At 40.6% G+C, this 13,852-nt stretch overlaps 1 protein-coding gene across 3 annotated transcripts in view; it reads right to left on the bottom strand.

The window, feature by feature from the left end:
* Positions 1-766: 766 nt before the first annotated feature.
* The window catches only part of LOC117724570 (uncharacterized), a 33,271-nt gene continuing 20,185 nt past the window's right edge, over positions 767-13,852 (bottom strand). For 2 of the 3 annotated variants that reach the window (XM_076917219.1, XM_076917218.1), the window contains exons 2-3: positions 6,380-6,506; positions 767-3,508 (exon numbers count right to left, since the gene is read on the bottom strand). In XM_076917219.1, coding sequence (XP_076773334.1) covers positions 1,447-3,508; positions 6,380-6,459 — 2,142 coding nt within the window. In that variant the 5' untranslated portion in view covers positions 6,460-6,506 and the 3' untranslated portion in view covers positions 767-1,446. Of the gene's footprint in view, positions 3,509-5,888; positions 5,950-6,379; positions 6,507-13,852 lie in introns of all 3 variants that reach the window. The other variant, XM_076917217.1, reaches the window with a different exon arrangement.

Here is a 13,852-nt window from a genome sequence, read left to right as displayed (position 1 = left end):
TCAGCATTTACTCACATAATACCCACTTGCAAGAAAAGGGAATGAATGACTGCACAGTCGTGTGCTCTTTTAATCCCAGCACTCAGAAGGCAGCCACACTGAGACTCTGTGAGTTCAAGACTAGCTTGATCCCCTAACTGAATTCTAGAGCAGCCTCACCCTGTCTCAAACCCCAAACCAAGCCATCTAATAAATAACAACAGAAACTATTAAGGACTGTCATTAGCATTAAAATTATCGATGTCTTAAAAGTGAGAGGAAACTTATAGGAAACAATCTATAAAGTGGTTGGAACCTAAGCAAAAATGAAATTTGGCTCACTTTTGGCCTCTGGTTTTGTTTTTTATTACAAATGTTATGGAACACAGTGCACAATGATCTCTAATGTTTTTATAGCTACATCATATACTATGATATTCATGTTCTGTGATGTGTTAACCAGCTTTCCACTGATAAGACATATAGGTTACTGCTAATCCTTTGTTGCTGCATGCAGAGAGTAAAAGACAATGGAGACTCAGCATAGCATGGTGTAGTCTAGCAACCAGAACCCAAAACAACACATTTTCTTCTTTCCTTGAATCTTGCCCACCTCTGCCTCATTGACTACTGAAGCCACAGAAACAAAGTAGAAAATAGTATGGTCAAGATGGTAGATTTTGCAATAACCTTAAATTCTAAATTAATGTTCCAGGGCCTAGACAGAATGAAATAAAAAGAAGTTAAACAAAACGATTTCACTTCATAGAAATTCCTAACAAATGACTTAAAATTCAGTAATGTCTTCATTTTTTTTTCTTTATTTTTTATTGAATATTTTATTTACATTTCAGATGCCATCCCCTTTCCCAATTTCCCCTCCCTAGAAAACCCTTATCCCATCCCTTCTCCTCCTTTTTGCTTTTATACAATTCTTTAATGTTAATCAAGGGCTTTATAAGTTTGGTAATGCTCAATACCAAGATGCCCATACAATAGAAAGTGTAACCCAATACCCAACCTAGATATATCAACTATCTTTGACTTGCAGAGACACACGAACATCTGCCTCCATGTTATGTTTCTCCTCCCTCTCCTCCCCCCTCCCCTCTCTGTTGTCTCCTACCTCCCCCTCTCCTCTGCTTACTACTCCTCTTCCTCTCCTTACTCCTCCCACATTAGCTCCTCCTACTTATCACCCTTCCTGTTAAAACTTTTCTCTCAAAATACAATTAGAGCATAATGATACCAATTTGTGTCAGTTAGGTACAAGATAGACATAATATCCAGTTCATCCTTTTGTTGACTAACCAGAACCTCTGTCATCTCTCCTAACTAAAAGACTTAGTTCTGAACCTGGCTTTTTTTCTTGGCTTTAGAATGAATGCCAGCTGAAAACCATTCTCTCAAATCTTTTCTCTCAAAGGATTCTGAAAAGTACAGAAACACTGCAAAGGCTTCACCACATTAATTACATACATAGAGTTTCTCTCCAGTATGTGTTTTTTTATGTTTCAGAAGATGACCCTGTTGTGAAAAGGCTTTACCACATTGATTACATTCATAAAGTTTCTCCCCAGTATGTGTTCTTTTATGTTGTTGGAGACCACTGTGTTGTGAAAAGCCTTTACCACATTCAGTACATTCATAGGGCTTCTGTCCAGTATGTGTTCTTTTATGCTTTTGAAGACTACTGTGTTGTGAAAAGGCTTTACCACATTGCTTGCATTCATAGGGTTTCTCTCCAGTATGTGTTCTTTGATGTTGTTGGAGACCACTGTGTTGTGAAAAGCCTTTACCACATTCAGTACATTCATAGGGCTTCTGTCCAGTATGTGTTCTTTTATGCTTTTGAAGACTACTGTGTTGTGAAAAGGCTTTACCACATTGCTTGCATTCATAGGGTTTCTCTCCAGTATGTGTTCTTTGATGTTGTTGGAGACCCCTGTGTTGTGCAAAGGCTTTACCACATTCATTACATTCATAGGGCTTCTGTCCAGTATAACTTCTTTTATGTTTTTGAAGACTACTATGTTGAGAAAAGGCTTTACCACATTCATTACATTCATAGGGCTTCTCTCCAGATTGTGTCCTTTTATGGTTTTGGAGACTACTGTGTTGTGAAAAGGCTTTATCACATTCATTACACTCATAGGGTTTCTCTCCAGAATGTGTTCTTTTATGCTTTTGGAGACTACAGATATGTGCAAAGGCTTTACCACATTCATTACATTCATAAGGTTTCTCTCCAGTATGAATTCTTTTATGGTTTTGGAGATGACTCTGTTGTGCAAAGGCTTTACCACATTCATTACATTCATACGGTTTCTCTCCAGAATGTGTTCTTTTATGCTTTCGGAGACTACTGTGGTATAAAAAAGCTTTACCACACTCATTACATTCACAGGGTTTCTCTCCAGTGTGTGTTCTTTTATGCATTTGGAGATTACTGTGGTGTGCAAAGACTTTACCACATTCATTACATTCATACGGTTTCTCTCCAGTGTGTGTTCTTTTATGCATTTGGAGACTACTGGAGTGTGCAAAGGCTTTACCACATTCATTACATTCATAGGGTTTCTCTCCAGAATGTGTTCTTTTATGCATTTGGAGACTACTGTGTTCTGAAAAGGCTTTACCACATTCATTACATTCATGGGGTTTCTCTCCAGAATGTGTTCTTTTATGCTTTCGGAGATGATTCTGTTGTGCAAAGGCTTTACCACATTCATTACATTCATAGGGTTTTTCTCCAGAATGTGTTCTTTTATGCTTTTGGAGACTACAGTTATGTGCAAAGGCTTTACCACATTCATTACATTCATGAGGTTTCTCTCCAGAATGTGTTCTTTTATGGTTTTGGAGATGACTCTGTTGTGAAAAGGCTTTACCACATTCATTACATTCATAGGGTTTCTCTCCAGTGTGTGTTCTTTTATGCATTTGGAGATTACTGTAGTGTGCAAAGGCTTTACCACATTCATTACATTCATACGGTTTCTCTCCAGTGTGTGTTCTTCTATGCATTTGGAGACTACTGGAGTGTGCAAAGGCTTTACCACATTCATTACATTCATACGGTTTCTCTCCAGTATGTGTTCTTTTATGGATTTGGAGACTACTGTGTTGTGCAAAGGCTTTACCACATTCATTACATTCATGGGGTTTCTCTCCAGAATGTGTTCTTTTATGCTTTCGGAGATGACTCTGTTGTGAAAAGGCTTTACCACATTCATTGCATTCGTAGGGTTTCTCTCCAGTGTGTGTTTTTTTATGGTTTCGAAGGTAAGCTTGTTGTGTAAAGCCTTTACCACATTGATCACATTCATAAGTTTTCTCTCCAGTACGTGTTCTTTCATGGTTTTGAAGAGTACAGTAATCTGGAAAGGCTTTAGCACATTGATAACAATTATGAGGTTTCTCTCTAGTATGAATTCTTTCATGCCTTTGAAGACCACTGTGATGTGTAGAGGCTTTATCACATTGAGTATATTCATAGGGTTTCTCTCTGGCAAGACTTCCTTTATACCTGTGAAGACAATTACAATGTGTAAACACTACCACATTGATTACAATGATGATTCTTTTTATCTATATGATTTAATTTTACAATTTTGTCTAGTTTACGGAAAAAAAAGATCAAATCTTAAGGTTTTATCACTTGTTTGGATTCATAAGTTTTTACTTTATTGTGGTTTCTTTTGTATATTAGAATATACCTGTGGTGGGTAAAGAGTTTAGTACATGGTTCATCTTTATTACACCCTTTTTTCATGTTTTCCTATCCAGCAGGGCATTAAACAGGGATTTCAGGGAGGACTTCTGAAAGAGAGCGGGGGGGGTGGGGGAACTGGCAAAGACGCAAAAAATAGTGATCTGTCTATAGGCTGATCAAATCGCAATTTTTACTTTTTCACAAAGGGATTATATACACAAAAAGGCAGGATGTGGGGAAGGGGATGATGCAGGAGTGTAGGTGTTCAGGAGGAGTACAGATATCTTCCAGAACAGAGTGTCAGCTGGGTGAAGGTTCAGGGGACAGGTCACTATGACTCCACCTAGGATTCACTTGTCCTAATCTAAGTTGGTACTATCCACCAAGGCTACTTATCTACAAGGTCTATGATGACCCAGGCTGAATACTTTCTGTGGGGAGCCGCCAGAAGGCAGATATCATCCTTGCAGCCATCTTGAGCCATACACCCTGATAAGAGACTTGATTACAATAGCCTACAACAGCTGAGCACACTCTGATAACATCTTGTTTTAGATACCCAGGATCTTCCCTTGGGTGTGTGAGACTTAAAGGTGTGATTTAGAGATAAGACCTAAGGGCGTGACTTAGAGGCGTGGCTTAGAAGTGAGACATATAAAAGGCTAGAGGCAGACAGACGAAAGCAACAGATTATTAGGCACTTGGTAGTAGGCACATGAGACTGGAGACTGGCAACAGATTATTATTAGGCATTAGGAGTTAGTTATTAGGTATTAGGCACTTGGAACTTGGAGGAAGAACTTGGAATTAGACAGTAGGCACTTGAGACTTGAGACAGATTATTAGACATTAGGCACTTATCACTTGGAAGAAGAAACTTGGAACTTGGAGGCACTAGGGACTAGAAACTAGGGACTAGGAACTCAAGACTTGGGACTTGAACTAGAGAGACTGAAGAATAAATGGGATTGAATCACACTCTGTCTGGTCTCCATTCCTCTCGTCCATCCTCACTCTCTCTTGCTGAGCCCCCGACCCTCGGACTGGAGCAGCTTGGGGAGCAGCTTAGTGCGGGCTCTAACAGTTTAGCCCCCAAGGCTTTTGGCAGTGTGGGTTTCAACATTGACAGAGCGGTGCCCGATATTTTGGCCCCCAAGAGTGGGGCAGCTCGGGCCAAAACAAGAAACCAAAGGTGCTTGTTTATAATATCTGTTTGTTTATGTATCTGTTTCAGTGTTTTTTTTACAAAGACTTTGTGTTAGAAGGCTGAATTAGGCCTATGGCTGATTTTAGGCCTTCTGTGTATAAGCAAAGCTGCCCCTGACATCATGTGAGTTTTTCCACATTTCTAAAGAGAACTGGAAGAACTCAGAGCTTTGCCACACTGACTGTACTCATCATTTTGCTATATTGTTATGTTACATTTACAAAATAAACAGGAGAAACAGAAGAATGTCCATATTTCTTGTACTCAAAGGGCTTTTCTGCAGTGTGAATGTATTTACATATTCGCAATGAGGTTGGATACACAATTAATTGTAAACTCAGATCACCTTCACAGTCTACTCAAAGTGGGGACAACTGTATATCTTCTAATTGTTGTCAGAGAAAAAGGTACTTTCCATGTTCCAGTTGTTCACATGGCTTTTATCTAATGTGACATATATCAATTATGGGAAGAATAAAAACAAAAAGGTTTCCACATTGCATTCATACAATTTAACTGTTTGTTCTTCACAGAGATGTAATATAAATATAAAGGTTTCTCCACCATAATGTTCTTGAATCTCATAAATTACCCTTCTCACTAAACTTTGGTAAATCATTAAACGTATATGAGTAATGTGGGATTTATTATGAAATATTTGTCTATTAGAAGATTTTAGACATACATTTATCATCTAATCTATGTATATGTCCTTCACAATAACTGACAGATATCAACCTAAATCAACTGGCAGTTATATAGAGCAGCTCCCGTGGGGATATAATTAAAATGTAATAGCTGTTAAGTCATTGTTTCCTTGTGCTTTTTTCCGACTACCTGACATTGAGGTACATGGTGTTGTGAGAATTCACTGATCATCAATACACTTAAAGCTATGCTTGTTTACACTCAGTTTTCTTAAAACTTCAAGGGCACACTCAGATTTCTTCAGAGACACATTTGTATCAGCTTGAACATGAAACTTACCTTCCATGTATTTTAGAATTTTGAAGATGTTCTTCAATATTACTGTCTTCTGATTTGTAACCTAAAATATATTACCAGAAAATGTATGATATATAATTGAAAGCTGATGAAAAGTTGTTACTCTCCTCAATGAAGGTTAGAACTATGCCTGATTTATTTACCACATTGTTCCTCTTTCACAATCAAAATTAAAGAAGATCTCAGCAACCAAGAAAAGCCTTTCCACCCGGCAGTGTTGGCGCATGCCTTTAATCCCAGCACTTGGGAGGCAGAGGCAGATGGATTTCTGAGTTTGAGGCCAGCCTGGTCTACAGAGTGAGTTCCAGGAAAGCCAGGGCTACACAGAGAAACCCTATTTCGATAAACAAACAACAACAACAACAACAAAAAAAAAAAAAAAAAAAAAAAAAAGAAAGTAAGAAAGAAAAGAAAAAAAAAAGGAAACTCCTTTCCTCATATTTTAAACAATGAATTAAAATTCATAGTCTTACCTATAGCAATGAGGTTCCTGTAGGTCTCCAGCATAACATCTGTGTAGAGATTCTTCTGGGAAGGATCCAGCAAAGCCCATTCTTCTGGAGTGAAGTTAATGTGGACATCATCATATGTCAGTGCATCCTAAAATATCCATACATGTAATCAACAGAAAGCATAATTCTGACAATATATTAAATATATACTTCTTTAAGAATACATTCATATAACTCTGGTGATTTCCATGCTTACTCCATGATACAGAAATTCTAATGTAATCACCAAGTCATTTTAGAAGGAAATTGAAATGGAGCTCCGCCCCTGTCATTTCTGGGCCCTTTACATAGGATGTAAACTTGCAGAACAAAGTCCTATTAACAACCATACAGTTAGACACAAATAGATCAATACTATACACATCAGAGAAATGATCTGAATGATGACTAACTATACAAAAAAGATAGGCAAGCTGGGTGTGTTGGCTCATGCCTTTAACTGTACCATCCAGGAGACAGAGATATGTGAATCTAATTGAAGACCAGCCTAGTCTATGTAATGAGTTTCAGGACTGCTTAAAGTAAATATTAACCTGCCACCACCACCCCAAAATACAACCACATGAACAAAAACCACATGCAAAAACTCAGAAGGTCTCAGTGAACTTCTTAAAAAGATTCATGCATCCACTCCACTTCTCTATTCATCTTCTAGTAAACTGTCACCGTTTAAATCGTAGAATAAAGAAAACTTTACTAGAAGAGAATGCCTGTTGAAACAGTTAGAGATGGACAGTTGAACATATAAGCAATGTATATGTAGACCTCATAAACCATATAGGGCAAGAGAAAAAAAAACAGGAATTAACAGCACATGGTCTTACAGATGAGATGGGTTCAAGTGTCACTGAGATGGGTTCAATTGTCAGTGTGTACATGAGAGGTCACAACAATCAATAATCCCAAGTTCAGAGGTTCTAAGGCCATGTTGTGACGACGCTGAGCATCATACATGCAACATGTGATGGGCATCCCTGCATACAGGCAAGATACTCAGAATCATTAAAACCAAACATACAAAAGATAAGATAAACATTCAAGTGACAAAGTCAGCTTCCTCCAAGGCACACAGGGATGGTTCAACATAAAAAACAAATCAGTCAATATATTCTACCATATAAATAATATGAAAGAAAAAAATCACCTGACCATCTCATTAGACACTGAAAAGGCCTTTGTCAAAATACAGTGCCTCTTCTTAATAATAAAAGTGTTTAGAGACCAGGAATAAAGAGGACATACATACACATCATAAAGGTAATTTACAAAAAGCCTACAGCCAACAACAAATTAAATGGAGAGAAATTCAAAGATGCTTTACAAATATCATTTAAAAAAAAAACATGGTTGTCTATTCTGTCCATGTCTATTCAAATAGTATTGGAAATTCTAGCTGGAGCAATAAGACAACTAAATAAGATAAATGAAATACAAATTAGAAAGAAAGTAGTCAAGTATCATTATTTGGGGATGATATGATAGTACATATAAGCAGTACCAAAAAAAAATCTACCAGTTGATAAACACCTTCAGCAAAATGGCTGGATACAAGATTACCTCAAAAAAAAAAAAAAATCATAGCTCTCTTACATATGAATGACAAACAGGCTAAGAAGAACATTACAGGAAACAACACAATAGCCACAAATAATAATAATAATAAATCTTGGGATAACTGTCCACAAGCCAGTAAAAAACTTGTTTGACAAGAACTTTGAAGAAAATACCAAAAGACTGAAAGATGTCCCCACATTCAGCACGTTAGTAGAATTAACATAATGAAATGGACATCCTACCAAAAGCAATCTAAAGATGCACCACAATTCCCATTACATTCCAGCACAATTATTTTTTAGACCTTGAAAGGTCAATGCTTATTTTCATATCGTACAATAAAAAACCCAGAAGACCTGAACAATAATAGTTCTGGTGGTATCACCATGCCTGATGTCAAGCTGTACTATAGAGATATAGTAATAAAACTTTCATAGTATTAGCATTAAAAATGACATATCAATCAATACAAGCAAATCAAAGCCTTGCACATAAATTCAGATACCTATGAACGTTTAATTTTTGATAAAGAAGCTGGAAAGATACAATAGCGAAAAGAAAGCATTTTCAACAAATGGAACTGGTCTAATTGCATATGCGTATGTGAGTACACAAGTACATCCATATTAATCACCCTGTACAAAACAAATTCAAATGGACTATAAATCTCAACATAAAAAGAGAACACTGAACCTGATGGAAGAGAGAATAAGGAATAGCCTTCAAGACATTCACACAAGAGACGACTTCCTAAACAGAAGACCAACCATGCTAGCACTAAGATCAACAATGAATGAATTGGACCTAATGATACTAAAAAGTTTCTCTAATACAAAGAACAACTTCAATAGGATAAAACTGACCAATACAGTGAGGAAAGATTTTTACCAACTCCACATATTACTGAGGCCTGTATCCAAAATATATAAAGAACTCAATAAGCTAAACATCAACAAACTTAACAATCCAAGTACAAAAGAGAGTATGGGTCTAAACAGAGAACCCTCAATAGTGGAATCACAGATGGCTAACAAACATTGACAGAAATCTTCAACATCCTTAGTCTTCAGGGAAATTCAAACCAATTCCATTATGAGATCCCATCTTACAAGTGTCAGAATGCTAAGATCAACAAAATAAGTGACAGCTCATACTGATAAGAATGTAGAACAAGGAGAAAATTAACCCATTCCTGTTGGGAGGACAAACTTTACAGCCACTATGGAAACTGATATGGTAGTATTTCAGAGAGTTGGGAATCAAGACTTCAAGACACAGCTATACCACTCTTGGGCATATACCAAAAAGATGTTCTATCTTAACACAGGATACTTTTTCAATTATAGTTATAAAATTTATTCATAGTAGACAGAAACTAGAAGCAGTCTAGACACCCCTCAGTGGGAAGAATGGTTAAAGAAAATGTGGTATATTTAAACGACAGTATATTACTCAGCTGTTAGCAAAATCAGGATCATGGCACTTGCAGGCAAATGCATGCAATGAGAAAACACCATCTTGAGTGTGGTAACCTAGACTCAGAAAGACAAACATGGTAGGTACTCACTGAAAATTAGATATTAGCTATTAAGTGAAGGATAAGCACACTGCAATCCATGAACCCAGAGAGGCTAAGTAACAAGAAAGACTTGGGGAGTGGGGATGGACAAGGATCTCCTTGCAAACTGGAAACAGAATGTTTTGGGTGGAGTAGGCATGAGGAGTGCAGTGTTGTGATGACAACAGGATGAATGGATGGGGGTTGGGGGGGCTGGACCCAGTGAGTTTGAGGAGCAACTACTGGAATAGTTTCAGGGCTTGTGTCAATGCGATAAGTTCTGCTTTCTGAGCAGATGTTCCTTCTGGTAGACTGCTGGACCAAATTACCTGCTTTCCGTCTACTACTGTCGCCCCTGCCATTAGCTTACCTTCTACCACGAAGCTGCTGCCATCAGTATACCAGTTAGGGCTTCCTGACCAAGGTTGATCTGTTAGGTCACTCCAGACAGCGATTTCTTCTGCCAGGACACCAATGCCATGATGGACAAGGGAGGAGTCCTCGGCCACAGGCAACAGTGTAGCAGGGTTTAAAACGGGGGTGGGAGGGGGTGTTGGCGGGGGCGTAAAGATTATTCTATCAGTCAATAGCAGGCTCTGATAATGAGTCATGCGAGCGTTGGTCATGCATTGATCAGTGGGTTGTTGGATGATGCTTTCAAGGGCATGAAGCGCCACTACAGTCACTTGTTGTCCTAGGGTTCATTTGTCAGTGTCTTTGAGCAGCACAATCACAGCAGCCATAGCCCTTAGGCAGGTAGACCACCTGCTGGCGACAGGGTCTAATTTCTTAGATAGGTTGGCCACTGGCCTCTTCCAAGGTCCTAAGGCTTGAGTGAGGACCCCTCTGGTGACCCCCACCCTCTCATCCACATACAGCATGAAAAGCTTTGTTATGTCTCGCAAAGCTAATGCTGGGGCTTTTAGCAGGGCCCTTTTAATATTTTCAAAGGCTTTCTGATGGTCTGGAGTCCATGTAAACATTCCTTCTTCTTTTGTCAGGGGATACAGCAAGGCTGCCATCGCAGCAAACCCTAAAATTTAAAGCCTGCAAAAGCCAGTGGTGCCTAGAAATCCCCTCACCTGTAGCAGGGTGGTTGGGACAAAGATCTGGGTTACAGTCTTCTTCCTGGCCTCCCTCAGTCATTGTTTCCCATCTCACAGCGTGTATCCCAGATAAATAATCTCAGTCTTACACAACTGGGCTTTCTTAGCAGAAGACCAGTATCCCAACTCAACCAGTTCTGTGTGTAGCTTCCTGGTTCCTTGTAGGCACTCTAGCTCTGTGGATGCCACCAGGAGTAGGTTGTCTACATACTGCTACAAGGTCACCTAAGGATTCTCAGCTCTGAAGGAAGCTAGGTCTCGATGGATAGCTTCATCAAAAAGGGTGGGTGAGTGTTTAAATCCCTGAGGCAACCTCGTCCAACTCAATTGACCCAATAATGCAGTATCGGATCTCTCCATTCGAAGGCAAAAATGGGTTGGCTGTTGTGGTGTAATTTTAGACAGAAGAAGGCATCCTTCAGATCTAAGACAGTATACCAATTTCTTTCTGATGGGTGCGAACTGAGAAGGTTTTAGGAATTAGGCACAGTTGGGTGAATATCCTGGACCCTGTTGTTGAATTCTCTCAAGTCCTGTATGGGCTATAACCATTGGTGCCAGGCTTTTTTACTGGCAGTAAAGGGGTGTTCCAGGATGACTGGCAGCGGGTCAGGATGCCCTGTTGTAACTGTCTCTGGATATGAGGCCTAATCCCTTCTCTGGTCTCTCGGCTCATTGGGTACTTTCACACCCCAATAGGGCAGGCACTGGTCTTCAGTCCCACCACTATGGGAGGGACTCTTTCCACCATCCCCAAACCTCCAGTCTCAGCCCAGGCTTTTGAAAACTCCATCAGCCATTTGTTGAGATCTGGGGCTCCCTGCTGCCTCTGAGGCTCATGGAGCCAGTACTCTTCTTTTAGTTTCAAGGACAGTATCATGGATGTAGGAGTCCCCCACGTTACATCTGGTCCCTCCTGATTTGTAAACTTGACCTGAGCCTTCAGTTTTGTCAATAAATCTCTTCCTAGTAAAGGCATGGGACATTCAAGAATGACTAGAAAGGAATGAGTTACTTGGCCTTTTCTAAGGTCTACAATCTGTGATGTTGTCCAAGGATACTCTTTCTGACCAGTTGCCCCTATAACCATGGTCTTCTTATTTTTCAACACCCCTAATGGCTGCTTTAATACAGAGTGTTCTGCTCCCGTATCAACCAAGGAGTCCATAGGGGTCCGCTCCACGTTTAGGGTTACACTAGGCTCAGGGAGGGGGTCCAAGCCCCATCCCATCTAATCATCATCTTCAAGGCCAGAACCTTAGGTGTACCCTTCTTCTTGTGGCATTCTCGTGCCCAATGTCCTTCTTTTTACAGTAGGCACACTGATCCTTCTCTAATAGGCGCCTCTGCAGTTCTCCTTGGCTCTGTTGTGATCCTGTTTCCCAGGTTCCCTGTCTGTCTAAATCCTGTCTTCTCTCTGTCCCTTTCTCCTACTACTGTGGCCAAAATCCTAGTCAAGTTTCTTTCTTGCCTGAGATCTCGCTTGTTTTCCATGGTCCTTTCCTAACCTCAACTGACAAATTATGGGCTCTAGTTCTTACTTCAGTCCAATGGCCCAGAGTCAAACTTAAAGGAGTTGTCACAGTCTGTCCCACTGTCAAGAGCAACACAAAACACAGGCACAGAACACACTAAAACAGAGTAGTAAAAATACTCCTTAATCTCAAATGCCAACACCACCTCGCATCCTCCACTCAAAGAGGACTACCGTTTCCTCCCTGGCCTCCAGAGGGAAATCACCCAGGAGTCCCTGGGGTCCCTATCTTCCTGGGACTTCTCCCAGAGCTACAGCCAGTGATCCACAAGTACGGCTGCCGATCGCTCCCTTCGTTTCCTCTCGAAACGAGAATGGCTGTAAAACTGAAAGTGCTTGTTCACAAATTTACCCAAAATCAAAGAGAGACAGACAGACGAATTGCAGACAAAATACAGATAAATGCCCTACCTCCAAGCAGGTTCTTGGAGATTAGGGTGGTCGCAGATCCCAGAGGAGGCCCCAGTGAAAGACCCCTGAGAGGGAGACACTCACTCAAGTCTAGGAATAACTTAGCCACTCAATAACTCCAAAGAGACCAATTTTTTTGTTTGTTTGTTTGTTTGGTTTTTTTTGTTTTTTTGAAACAGGGTTTCTCTGTGTATTCCTGGCTGTCCTGGAACTAACTCTGTAGACCAGGCTACCCTCAAACTCAGAAATCCACCTGCCTCTGCCTCCCAAGTACTGAGATTAGAGGCATGCGCCACGACCACCCAGGGCAAGAGACCAATCTTGATGCAAGCACCAAGAGGTTTCTTTCGGAACCAGTACACTGGAGCCAAGACTCGTAATCCATGCAGGGGTAGAGGAGTTCAACCCCGAGCAGGAGAAGAGCGAGGTATAAAAGGAAAAAACCACAAAGCAGAGGAAACATTGGGGGAAATGATGGGGAAAAGACAGCTCTTTTTTTAGTTTGCATAACAGGGATCAACAAATGTTCACAACACTCACAGGGGAAACATCCTGTACATGTTTTTCTCTAGAACTTAATCACATGTAACCATCTATATGTTGGGCCGTGGATGAGGTAACTCCATTTAACCTGTGCCCATCAATCACGTAGGACACAGGTAGAGGGTGTGATTAACAAGTCTCCACCTCCAGAGATTTAAATATTAATGAGTTATCAAAAGGCCAGGGGTGTAGCTAACTAAGTTATTCCCGCCCCTTTTCCCCTCCCTATAAAAGTCAGGCTCCCCTGGCTTTTGGCGGGGATGCGCATACCATCCATATCCACTCAACATTCCATGAACAATAAAGCTTTGGGAAACTCCTCGTGTCCCCTGGGCCTGCCGCTGCCAGACTGTCAGCTTCTGGAACCCCGAACCGCAGCCACCGCCAGCCCGCAGCGGTTGTGTGAATGTGGGACCCCCGGCCGGTGTGAAGAGCATGCCCCGGAACCGCTGCTGGAGCACCGGGCCCCACCGCTGGACTCCCCCCCCCACTCCCCTCTCCCCCCCCATCCCCGTGAGATTTTTTTTCCCTACATCTATACTGTGGTCAGCCAAGTTCCTGGGACCCAGGGTTCATAGGCCAGCTGACCTAGCTACTTGGCTCCACTCAGTCTGCTAGGCGTTGTAAAATTTTTCCATGCCTTTCATTCTATGTAGCGCTTGATTTGTAGAAAAGACATTGTTTAAATTTGACAAAGCTGCACACTCTCTCCATGTCTCTTCGATATA

This window comes from Arvicanthis niloticus, chromosome 20, assembly GCF_011762505.2.
Source record: "Arvicanthis niloticus isolate mArvNil1 chromosome 20, mArvNil1.pat.X, whole genome shotgun sequence".
Lineage (NCBI taxonomy): Eukaryota > Metazoa > Chordata > Mammalia > Rodentia > Muridae > Arvicanthis > Arvicanthis niloticus.
The sequence above is the reverse complement of the archived record's forward strand: the minus strand, read 5'-3'. Positions and strand labels throughout refer to the sequence as shown.